The sequence below is a fragment of the Bidens hawaiensis genome, unplaced genomic scaffold (assembly GCF_021521415.1).
Source record: "Bidens hawaiensis isolate Kalapana, Puna unplaced genomic scaffold, B.hawaiensis_p1.1 tig00062313_1, whole genome shotgun sequence".
Classification (NCBI taxonomy): Eukaryota; Viridiplantae; Streptophyta; class Magnoliopsida; order Asterales; family Asteraceae; genus Bidens; species Bidens hawaiensis.
Genome location: NW_027501183.1, coordinates 1 through 12,796, shown reverse-complemented (window position 1 = coordinate 12,796; position 12,796 = coordinate 1). Strand labels below are relative to the sequence as shown.

Genomic DNA, 12,796 nt, shown 5'->3' with positions numbered 1-12,796 from the left:
AATAAGTTAAAACTAATTATATAAATTACTTATTAAAAAATAAGTTAAGTAATTACACGAATGGTCCATGCGGTGAAACCTCACATCTCCAACCACTCTCTCTTTGCTTTCATCCATGGTCCAATAACTTAACATTAATTTCAACTGTTAGATACACACGGACATTTTGTACATTTACCATTTATAAAATACCTAAGTATACAAAGGTAACTACCAAAATGACCTGCACATAGCTGTTGAAATTAGCTCCGTTAAACCAATGACCTCGAATGAAAGCGAACAAATGCAATTTGGAACAAAATCCGCAAATGTTTAAAGCTTATAGCCCAAATCCGTATTTTGTGTTTAACCAAAACAACCATCCATATAATTTCTTTTTTACTAATTATCAAGTTTATATAACTCCATAAAATTGGTACTTGAGATCAGTTAAATTTCCAGAACAAGAATGTCATATATTCTTTTATAAAAGAAACCCCAACATTTGACAGATCAAAGACCAATTGAGTTTTAAACTTTTACCTTAATCATCATCACATAACAAGAAAACACATTCAGTATTCCAACAACGTTTTCATCACTTGAGATCAATTTTCCAACACAATTCGGTAACAATTTTTAACCATCAACCTTTTAAGCACCGACCCTCTCTTTTCCTTTCCCCTCTTCCAAACACAAACCAAACTCCCGATGCCAACACTCAGCTCCGGATCCTCTCATAAAAGTAGAGGTATGCCATGTCTTTTGGAGGATTTTTAGATACGCCCACTTTATCATCATTAAAGATCACCCACCTTCCTTCTTTGTATATGTGTGCAACATAATGCCCGCACTGAGTCGAGGTACCCATGTGACTCACCAGCCCAATCAGTCGGTATTCCGCAAAACATCAACATTTATAATATTAATATTTTTCATCCATATACAAATAAAGTATAAACATGTAAAAAAAATCATAAGTATAGAAAACTAACTGCCATCCCCATCAGATAATGTGGATTCTGCACTGCTTGATGTTGCAGCATCCGCCATAGATACATCGGCAGTCGGGTTAAATATCCAATCTGTCGCCTTCTCAATGTCGCCACCCTGTCGTAATAGTAGTAAAAGTAAACAAACAGATACTATAACGAATAAAAGAAATTACAAATATCTACCGAAGCCTTAAGCGCCTTGCGAGCTATTTCTTCATCAAATCCAAACGACACCAGTGTAGCAACTTTCGATGGATCAACCTCATTTTTGGCCTCTTTATGAACGGGAGCATCAATGTCTACAAGTGGAAGAATATACCCATAAAAATACTAATCTTAAATAAGTAAAATGAACGAATCTTGTAAATAAATAAACAAACAAAACCTGGATCATCCATGTGTGAAAGCAACCAGTTCATTGCTTCTTCGACCCCGGCATTTGAAGTGTTGATTGCAGCTTTTTGGCAATGAAGATGATTAAATCCCATTGAAGCAAGTTGAGAAACAATATCTTCATTAGGCAAAAGCTTTGTTGATTCTTCCTCACCTCCTGTTAGATATTATAATTATTAAACTTAAATTATATATTATATAATTATATTATATAGTAGCATGAATATTGACATACCATCTTCAGGTAATAACTCTTCGCCTGGTTGAATACCTTTGCTTCGCATGTGACTAATGTCTATGACATCATCAACATCTATGTAGACATCTGAAACCAGAACCAAATATACCAAAACATGATTTTACAATAATTTAAAACAAAAAGAAGAGAATTAGAGATAGGTGTGTATATATGTATATACCAAGCTTCTTGGGCACCCACCCAGCCTCCATAACAAATTTCCTCATATGCAGCACTAAATAATCAGAAAATGTAGTCAGACCTGCAGTTCTATTGAGAGGCAAAAAAACGTAACAAATAAATAAATAAGTCAAAAATAAATAAATAAACGCAAAAACATGCACATGAAGAATGTAGTAGAAAACAGAATAGATTACTTGATAGCAGTTGTCCTAGATTTTAATGCAGTGCTATAGAAACCTTGCACCTCTTCTGGATGAGAAAAGCTATTTAAGCAATCACTTAATGGCACCCTCGGCCGCACAATTTCATCCGAAGATCTGTTAAAACAATAATTTATTTTAATGATCTGTGTGTGTTAAATTATAAGAAAAGCCAGTAAAAAAGAGGGTATATCTCATTCTGACTTACATTTCCTTTCCCTCTGCCTCTTTCTGAGCCTTCATTTTGTGAAACTCTTCTAGCTCCTCTGAAATTTATATAACCAGTAAAAATTGGTATCGAGCAAGTAAAATTTTAATAATGTATGGGATAAAAGTTTAAAACTCACTTTTGTTGGTAGCCTTATCTAATGGAATATTTAAGGAAAGAGTGTAGTCGTTTCTTTTATTATAAGCAACCTTCCCAGAAGGGCACTGAAGGCGCTCTTCAATATCAAACTTGAAACTCCTTGCAGGATCCGCTTCAGGATTGCTAGCATTAACCCGTTCAACTTGGTCAATTAAATGTAGGAAAAACTCGAGTGCATCCTATAAACAATTTAGTGTCAGTAATCTACAATAAAAATAAAACAACAAAGAATATGAACAAACTAAAGAAAATAATGTTCCAAATATTTGATAATACCTGTTGACGCATGGTTGAAAATTCGGGATGACTGGCTGCAATTACCGCCTTGAACATTCTGGGACGAATGCCTTCTTGTTTCTAATATACAAAGTTGCAAAAGATAGATAAAGTATAAGAAAAGAAATGAAAAATAACCCCAGTTTCTTTATAGATGAAAACACAAAGAACAAGTAGAAAATGGAAAATAAGTTAAAAAACTTACAGTCTTCGAAGATGAGTCCACATTATCATTCTGAGTAAAACAAATAAGTGATGGTCAAGTCACAATACAAGAAAGAAATGCAAAATAAAGCTAAATTACTATCATTAACATACCTGCACAGCTGGAACAGAATACTGACCAGAAAGAAGACCATGGGCAAGTTTAGTTCTGACAAAGTAAAAAAGATAACTTTAGAAAGCCATGGAAAATCTCTCATAAATCTTAGTAATTTTAAATCTGACAAATTTAAAATATTTGGTGGCAGTCAATTTATACAATAACATCTTACAATTGCATATTCAGGTCTACGGTTGGATCAGCAGGAGCATTAATAAAAGCCGATTTCAAACTTTGATTCTTGTAGTATCTGGAAAAGGTAAAACAATATTATATAAAAACAAGAAGAAATTGAGACAAGCATAAAGATTATCAAAAAGCAATTGTATACACACCGTGAGCAAAACGAATGAGTTGAGAAGATAACTTGCATAGTTGCAGCCAAATAACAACTGCAAGAAACAAACCAAATAACAGAATCATGAGACATTAGCACAAATGATTATAGTTTTAAAAAAAATATATATATTTATCATAAAAAAATAATGATTACCTGTTACCAAGATTAGTAAGTCCAGTATACCCGGGTCCAAAAACCGGTTCAACTTCTTGTCCACTTTCTTGAATCCGATTCCAGTCAAAATTTGTATTCTGGTCAAGTTCCTTTTCAGCTGTTGTCATTTCTGTCTGCATTTTTTATATAAATCATATTTCAATGTCCTTACTTAAACATCCAAAGTCCAAACAATGTTTATCAAGATACCAAAATAATAATATGCTTACCTTCTGCAAGGAGGAAAAATCGATACCAAAAAATGCCAAGTGATCAGCCAAAAGAGGATCAGTCACACTTTCATCCTCCGGATAAGAAAAAACATCTGAGCTGCCATAATATAGAACTCAAAATTATATTTGAAAAAACATAGTTTGCAATAACTGTATGTGATATACAAATGTACAGTTGCAAATGTTCATGATGATGACTTGGCAATCTACTTAAAAAAAGTAACATTACCTGCTCCTTCCAGATCAGAAGTTATTGTTCCAAGTTTAACAGCAAGTGGATAATGAGTTTCATTGTAATGTTCAATGGCATGGTTATTACCACCACTGCCATCCCAAAGTTTCCGCCCACACAGAATCATTCCGTCAGTTAAATTCAACCATAGATTTTCAGTTTTGTCACACTTGGCACATTTCCATCCAGATGGAGGAATTACGACACCATTATCTATCTGTTTTAAAGTCAATGCATGTTCACTAATTTGCTTTTTATCAGCTGTCCATGATGCAAGTTGCTCCTTACGTTCAGCGCCCTCTGCAATCAGAATTGCATCAACTGCCAACCTTACCTGTTAAGAAAGCAAAAATTAACCTTTCGTACTGAAAAATCATTTTGAAGTAATAAAGTAAAAGCAAAAGAAAGACCTTCTCAGGCAAAGCCACTGATGGAAAAGGGAAAGTTGCATAATCTGGTAATATAACTATGCTGTAAGTTTCATCATATTCGGGTTCTTGGTTATCAAAACCTCCATCAATCCCTACAAAAGTAAGCCATAAAGTTTGAATCAGCCATGAAAGTTCAATTTTCATAACGTTCATTAATTAACTGAATAATCCCATTACTAAAAGAATGATATATGCAATACCTATAGCCAATAGAGTAGGCTTCTTCAAAGGTCTATCTTCAGAAATTGGTTTCTTTGTTTGTTTTATATGCAAATAAACCGGGTTACCAGTTTTCTCAAAATTCCAGCCAACATAATCTTTACCAAAAGCAAGAAACGTGTTCATGTCCACAAACAATCCACCTTCCGAACTCTGAAAAAAAGAGAAACGCATGTTATAAAAAAAAAGGACATCAGGTACAGAACATCACACAATGAAAGTTTAAGAAACTGTTAAAACCAACAATTTGTAGACATTATTATAATGCAAGAGTGTAGTAGCATTACTCCCATTAATCTAAAGAAGTCAAAGATTAGTTTCCAATATAACAGTTGCACAGAATACTTAACTCTTCAAGATCAAATTCCTAACAGCGTAAGTAAGCTTCATACTAAGTTACAAAAAAAGCACATAATATGTAACATTTAAAAAGTATGCACATATGCAAGATAACCATATCTTCACATCAAATCAACAAAAATGATATTGAGATTTCACAATCACAAAACATCATTGTGCACATATGCAAGACAATCATATCATCACACCAAATCCCGTGCTCAGAATATAGTCGAAATTAACCTCTCCTAACAAAAACTTTCAAACATTCATAATCATCCACTTCCATAAGCCATACTTCATACATGATGCACGCATTCACATCAACAAAACCAATAAATTAGAACAAATAAACACAAAAATGTTTAAAAAGACATCCATAACACTGTTTGCATTCAAATACAGTTACATCTGTCATCCATAATCACAGTGTAACTCACTCAATATCAACATATTACTCAATAAAAAATGTTAAGGTTTCACAAAACATCACTATGCACATATGCAAGACAAACATATCATCACACCAATACCTGTACTTACAATCAAGTAAATCCTAACTAAAACTTGCAAACATTCATAACTGTCCACTTCCATAAGTCATACTTCACACATCATACACGCATTCACATCAACAAAACCAAAAAAAATGGAACAAATAAACACAAAAATGTTAAACAAGACATCCACAACACTGTTTGCATTCAAAATCATAGTGCAACTCAGTCGATATCAACATAATATTACACAGTTTCACTATACATGATGCCTTACCTAACGCTTAACAATCACACACATGCATACCATCACTCTAAACCCTAACTAACCAGATTCCACAACACTTAGGTCATCTAAAAGTGAAAACTAACCGGAGTATGGAAACTGATGCAGCATTCCTGCTTGTAAATGCGATTGGTAGGCTCCGGAATACGAACCCTAGACAGATTCGAACGAAGCAGTTCCATTTCCATTGAATTGAATTGAATTGAAGAGAATGATATGAATAAGTGTGTGTGTTTGTTTGGAGCCCTAATTAATATTAATAATATGATATAATATACTTTGCACCGGAAAGAAGTCACTCTGTGTGTGTTGTGTTTTCTTGGAAAGGAGTCCTTCCTCTTCTCTTCTCTTCAATTCTATTTCAACACGCCATCGTCTTTTCTTTTCTGCACTTTAGGTCCATCGGGTTTAAAGAATATTGCAATAAGTACCTTACAGTTTTCATGGAAAACCGAGCCTATTGAAAGTAATCATAATTGAACAAAACCGACATTAATGGTTAAGTGAATCTGTTTAACCGACCGCTTGGTTATGGTTAGCTGACTTTAACCAAAATTGAACTGAACCTTGTATGTTTGTGATTTTCTAAATTTTATACTCTCTATTTCCATCTTTTATGCCTCCGTTTTCAGTTTTGAACATTTGAATTCAAGTTGTAAGTGTCTACAACGAGCTAGGAACTATACAATCAAGCTTGTAGTCAACATATTTCAGCTTTGAAACTTTATAATTGAGTTTGGAACACCATAACCGGATTGTTTTTCAATTAGAACAAGAGAAAATACAAATAAAATATAAATATATTGGACAATTAACCAATTTAACAGAATCCGACTCATAACCAATTTGTGGTCCCTCGATCATTCTATTATGGTTAACCAATCTTTCATAACAAAAACTCGTTATGTTTATACTTAAGCCCCAATATTCAAACCGAACCGACTTTGCACACATGTTCTATTAGTCATCCTATAAGGCTATAAGGGTGGGGCACTGAAAGCTATAAAAAAGATCTATTGACTTTCTTGGATAGAGATCCAGTTCTTAGCTTAGTAAGATAATCGACTAGTCGCATAGCATGTTGGCAACATGATCATTGCTTCCTATTCTTTTGGCACTAACTAAGGAAGGGAAGACATCCCACACCTCATAGACCTTTATCCAAGGTGGAGAGCGAGTCTGACCATTCATTCGACTATTCTAGAGTCTATTCTAACTCCGCACTTATTCCAACTAAATAGTTTGAACTTAAGTGAATATAAATATATGTGTGGGGTTGTACTTTATAAACATTTAAATACAAGGGGTTTAACCGTAGTGCACATACATATCGGGCCCATTCAGCCGATATGTCTTCCAACTTTGCGTTGGGCTAGTGAATTCAGTCCAGGCCCAACAAACAATAGCAAGGGGTTTAGACTCACTTTACATATGTTGCTTCATCCTTTAAAGTTAGTGAGTTATAATTACTGGATCTTCTGTCTCAAATAGTTCATTAAAACTTAACTCACTGCTATATTATTATTTTTAAGATAGCTACGTACACTTGTTTAATAATAATTCAAACCGAGCCAACATGAACTCAAACCGGTAACGTAATATTATATATCTAGTCACGTTATATTTCGTTCTTGCCAAAAACTAAACTCCTATTTGCATTGTCTCCAACTCGAGTTGACTCGTCGTTCAACAAGTTTGGCTCATTTTTTACCTTCATGCCATTATGATAATTGTTTGAATGGCCCGTCAATTTACCTTCATGCCCATTTATGTGGATATGTAACTTTAATAAATCCCTCGCCTCAAAAGCATATATCGGTGAAATATCACACCATCGGCTAATAAATTGTCATATGACCGAAGCAACATAACACTATATTAGGATATGTCACGTAGCGGGCAGCATTTAGTTTCACCAAGAAATCAGCATGTTACATATACATATTTACTTTATCCGATTAGCCTCAATAATATATAAAAATTTGAAAAAAGGTTGACCATCAATTTCACTAAAATATCTCTCCTCCTAATTTATGCAAAAGCCAAATACATGCATGCAATCCATCTTTCCCATTTTGCGTGAATAGAAATTATGGAAGAAAGTTCAAGCAAGATGAAGAAGAGGAAGAGAGGGAGAAGCTTGATTTTTAAATCATTGTTACCCCTATCAGGCTCGAGCCATGAGAGCGCGCACGCCTCCGATGACAATTTGGTTTATTGCGATATCTCCAACAACGGCCCTAATGGCGAAGCATCCACCAAGACCAATTCCGCGTCAACTCGTGGTCGTATGTCTACCATATTTAAAGCAGTTTTGTTTGATACGGCAATGGTATGTTACTAATTGTGTTTTTAAACATTTTTATTTTCATGTATACGTTTTATACTTAAAAGATTATTCTGAATTTATGTTTTTATCATATATGGTGGATGATATAGAAGAAGAGAATGCGTGGCAAAAAGCCTTCAAAAACTACAACCGCGCAGCCCACGAATCCATCTTCGGTACTAGATAAGAAAACCGACAACTCGTTCAATGAGAATAATCTGAATGTTGCAAAAGTTTCAGAGACAAATAATAATCCAAACGTTGTGAAAGCTTCAGAGGAGAATAATAATCCGAACGTTGTGAAAGTTTTAGAGAAAGATAAAAATAATACAAACATTGAGAAAGTTTCAGAGACGGATAATAATCCAAACGTTGTAAAAGTTTCAGAGGCAAGTAATAATTCTTCTAACGAGAGTTCAAAGGTAGTTTCAATGCCATCGAAAACTGATGCATCTTCGGTGGCTTCATCGACAGTGGACAATGGTTCCCAAACGCCAACCAAGAAAAAAGTAATGTCGCGAGTCAACTCAAACACCAAGAAGCCACCTCTTCCATCCAGTTCACGATTACAGGCGAAACCTACCATTGAGAGAGAGAGTAAACCCGCAACCTCAAACAACTCAACATCTCGTTTGTACTTGTTAATAGTCCTTTTAGTTATTTTGTTGGTGGTCTTGTGGATGAGGTTTAGAACTACTGTAACCGAGTCATCAAATCTTGAGTCGGACCATTATACGAACACAGTTGCGGTCGGAGACGAGTTGTAATGACTTTGCATGATACATCGATTGTGGTGTTATATGGAATAGTTGGAGTGTGCTACAGTGCTGGATTAAAAACAATTTGTCACTTTCAATTAAAACAATTGTTAAAAACAATTTGTCACTTTCAAATATACATCTATTAACTATGATCATGTAAAAAAAAACAAAAATTATGAGATATGAATTACACATCTACACCACTTGAAAACACTCCTTCGGTGATCATCCTCTCTCCCACGGCTAGTAACTTTCGTTAACCATTAATAAAACCAAATAAAAAGTAAACTTAAAAACGTTAGACTACCCGTTGCGGTGTGTACACACAAAAATTAGATTAAAACACACACAAAAAGAAAAAAGAATAATTAAGTAGACGTAGGATCTGCGCGTTTAGATATGACTGTTAAACAAAAAAATTATACGTAAAAAACGTTGAACCACACACACGTTGTAGTGTGTTAACTCGCAAAACCGAAACGTTAAACAAAAAATTTGTAAAAGATAAAAACCGTAGGGAATCAAATTTCATCGATCATATCATCATCATCGTACTCAGTATATCCCACCAATAGCAAAGCTATGGTATGGTCTGGGGAGGGAAAGATGTAGACAGTCTTACCTCAACCCCATAGGGATAGAGAGGCTGCTTCCGATGAGACCTCCGGCTCGAATCAATTTTGGAAAGTAGAAAAGTGTTGGGTTAAAACTTAAAAGTGAAAAATGTTTTGAGACAAATTTGTAAAGATAAAAAGTATAGGGATTAATAGTAAAAAAAAATTGTAAAAAAAAATAGCACGTAAAGCACAATGTACTTAACAATTAATGCACACCAAACTTGTTAATTGTATATATATAAATTAGTTATAATAAATTTCTGCTTGTTCTAATTAACTATAAACAGTTTAAATTGTTTTTTAAAACGTTCTGCACAACAAACTGAGAACAATAAGAAGTATGAACATCGAAATGTATTTGTACGTAATGCCAAATGCATGAAAAATAATCAGAAGTAGTGGAGAAAAGATAGATTTTTATACAATCGTTTTATATATATTATATTTAAAGCAATAGACGCAACTGGTTATGTGATTCTTACAGTTCGGTACTTAAATTTGTATTGTATGGAACATATAAATTATTTGAGTTGCAATGTAATGAAATGCTTAAATCAATTTGAGACGTTGTAGTGTTTCTAAAAACTAAGACGTATAATGAATATCAAACCATTGTTATGAAGGTTGACATACTAAATGAGTTTCTCCTAGAAATTAATTGAGTTTATAAAATTAGTTATTATTAGTAGGTAGACTCATGGGGTATATATGAGGTGGGTACTTTAGTAGCTAGGGCATAATGTATTATTTAATGGTATGTTACTTTTAGATATGATGGCATGTTTAAATTTATGGTTTGAGGTGTCAACTCAGTAGCACCATATTTATGCCAACGTGTGAATTAGTTACAATATTACGTTGTAACCGAAGTTTGGGCGTTATGTTGATGGTTGGATCATGGACATTGAAAGTTCCAATCAAACCTTCACATGCGTGGAGCATGTGCAATTAAACTTCCAACTAAATCTTACTTCACATAAACCCTCACTAGGTGTGTTTTAACTGTCTCTTTTATGCTGTATTTACACCCTTGAACATACTAGGTTTTGAGCTAAATTGCACTTGATGACTTGAAATGATATGATGTATCAGTTAGGTGAGTTAATTAAGTAATAACATACATAGTTCAACTCTTCAAGATCAAGCTTAAGGCTCGGTAGAAGGCTTGATGGTGTAAATGTTATTTAATTAAAGAAAGCGCTCTTATTTATTTATTTATTTATTTATTATTTTGTTAGCCTTACTATTAAAACATACAAGATCTTTTTTGTTGTTTGTATTTTCTAAATACTTCACTTTCCTATTTGTTATATTATTTTAATTTCACAATGAAATTAATTATTATAACATAGTACGTACAATAAATCCTCACAAATATCAAACAATAAAAATGTCTGTCCTACCATTACCAACTTAAATTATTTAATTGGTTGTGTATGTAAGAATCACAATGTGACCTCACAGCCATAAACGCTTGGTGGTTTCGACCCTAGAAAGAAAACAAATATAGTGCTTGGTGTTAGCAAACAATGGTTCTGGTAGAAACGGGATGACGTTGGTTTTGTATTTGACCCGACCCATTTTTTACTCGATCTATTTTGTGCCCACCGTAACGAAAATTTATGGATCCGCCTCTGCATATCTATATAGCATAACAGTGCCTGATTATTTTGGGGGCCTTTGCCGGAAAAAAGAAAATGGATAAGAGGTTTTAAAGTATTTCAAAACCTTTAAAACAAAGCCAATATTATGTTGCTACATAGTGTTGGCTGAAGTCAACTTCAAAGGTTTTTCTAAATAGCATTCATAAATCTAGCGTACATGGCGTATAGCTTCGCTTTAAGGTATACTGAATACTCAAACATTTCAAAATTAATAATTATGACTTCTATTTTTCAACAAAATGGATAATATTGCACAAGCGGACGTAAACTTACAAATTTCTTTAGGCCAAACAAATAACAAGGACAAGGTTCTTAAGGAAATTTATTGTTTATGTAAATGTAACGTATAATAACTGTTTAGAAAGAATACTTTAAGAAATTAATTAAATTCAACACTCATTTAACATTTTTTTTCTTTTTTCTTTTTTACTTTCACAACGTTTTCTGTATGCGACATTTATAGATTGAACTTCTATAAACAAGTTAAAGAGTCTTAGCTCTCCATAGTTAAAAAAAAAAAAGAAAAAAAAGAATAAAAAAGATCTCAATAGCGAGTCATGATAATTAGATCGAGTTATGGTTCATATATTTTTTTTCTTTATATTTTTGGGTCTTTAAATGTGAACTTCGGTTATAGTTTTTGAAATTAAAACTTTGGTTTAAATGTGGTTTAATTTGATTTTGGTTTGGAAAAGAAAACTCATAGATTCAAGTGTCACCCAAAATAAAAATTAGAAGAAATTCTTTCACTAGAAAAAAAAAACATATTTCTAAAAGGTAACTTTCTGATATATTTAAAAATCCGAGCTGGCTTTTGCTTTATCCTTGGGAGTAGGGATTTTACAATTTAGGTTTCGTTTGTCTAGGGGTTTGAACTTTGAATGCCAAGATTTGATTGTATTTTGATTGGTTCCGAATAAGTTTTGAAATTGATGGTTTACTAATGTGATTTTCCTTTTTCTTTCTTTCAATCACTGTTGCTAGATCAGAATCTTAACCTTAACCAACGCAGTATAGTAAATAGTGTTGGAATTAATCGTTAAAGTTTAAGGGGTTGATTTGAAAGTTTATTAGAGTTATTATTAAGTTACGTAATAATAGTTTGAGTCTTAGTTTAATTGTTTTTGAATAAGGATGGATAAACACATGTTATGTTTATCTATAAGTTCTAGTATTTGAGTTTGTTTAGGATAAGGTAAAGGTTTTAGTATACAAAGGGTCATTGTATCTAGTTTTTAATTAATTAAAAGTTGTGTTTCTTTGTTTTATTCATTCTACGAACAGAAGATACAAGAGTCAAAAAAACAATTTCTTCTGTTCTTCTTTTATTTGACGAAGACTACTGTGAGTTTGTTGTTTTTCAAGTTTTATACAAGACCATTAATATCCATTAATTGGTATCAGAGCGTTGAAGCTCTAGGACCTACATAGAAGAGATTGAACGCAACTTCAATACTTGATCAATCAGCCCGGTCCTTTCCGCCAAGGATAAAAACGGATCAACCGGTGTAGGTTTTTTTTTTTTGCAGAAGTTATCCGATCAGATTTGCGGGTAGACGGACGGAGGACGATTCATCAAAGCGGTGTGCTTTAAATCTGGTCGCGTCTAGCAAGAGAAGAAGAAAACGGTAGAAGTGGGGAGCTTGTTTTTTCTTCGATCGGTGGTCAAGAACGGGGTTGTTATGGTGACCCGGGAAGAGGGAATCAATAAGTGATCAAGTGATATTGAAGTTGTGAAGAAG

General features: G+C 33.5%; 1 protein-coding gene across 1 annotated transcript; it reads right to left on the bottom strand.

Moving 5' to 3' along the window:
- Nucleotides 1-368: 368 nt before the first annotated feature.
- LOC143603631 (ubiquitin carboxyl-terminal hydrolase 14-like) lies at nucleotides 369-6,024 on the bottom strand. The gene is made up of 19 exons (XM_077080380.1): nucleotides 5,770-6,024; nucleotides 4,543-4,714; nucleotides 4,322-4,434; nucleotides 3,909-4,245; nucleotides 3,677-3,771; nucleotides 3,447-3,580; nucleotides 3,289-3,345; nucleotides 3,126-3,203; nucleotides 2,950-3,004; nucleotides 2,837-2,866; nucleotides 2,632-2,712; nucleotides 2,336-2,534; nucleotides 2,197-2,254; nucleotides 1,983-2,105; nucleotides 1,787-1,875; nucleotides 1,603-1,692; nucleotides 1,360-1,524; nucleotides 1,158-1,273; nucleotides 369-1,089 (listed from the first exon to the last, which is right to left on the bottom strand). The coding sequence occupies exons 1-19, from the start codon at nucleotides 5,869-5,871 to the stop codon at nucleotides 970-972; spliced, it is 2,214 nt and encodes a 737-aa protein (XP_076936495.1). The 5' UTR covers nucleotides 5,872-6,024; the 3' UTR covers nucleotides 369-969.
- Between the last annotated feature and the right edge of the window lie 6,772 nt (nucleotides 6,025-12,796).

Bases quoted from the DNA above. Each gene is read 5' to 3' on its own strand.
- LOC143603631 (XM_077080380.1), bottom strand. From the start codon at position 5,871: ATGGAAATGGAACTGCTTCGTTCGAATCTGTCTAGGGTTCGTATTCCG. The intron at 4,246-4,321 runs GTCTTTCTTTTG...CTTTCTTAACAG, and splicing joins CAGTGGCTTTGCCTGAGAAG to GTAAGGTTGGCAGTTGATGC. The intron at 3,005-3,125 runs GTAAGATGTTAT...TTACTTTGTCAG, and splicing joins GTAGACCTGAATATGCAATT to AACTAAACTTGCCCATGGTC.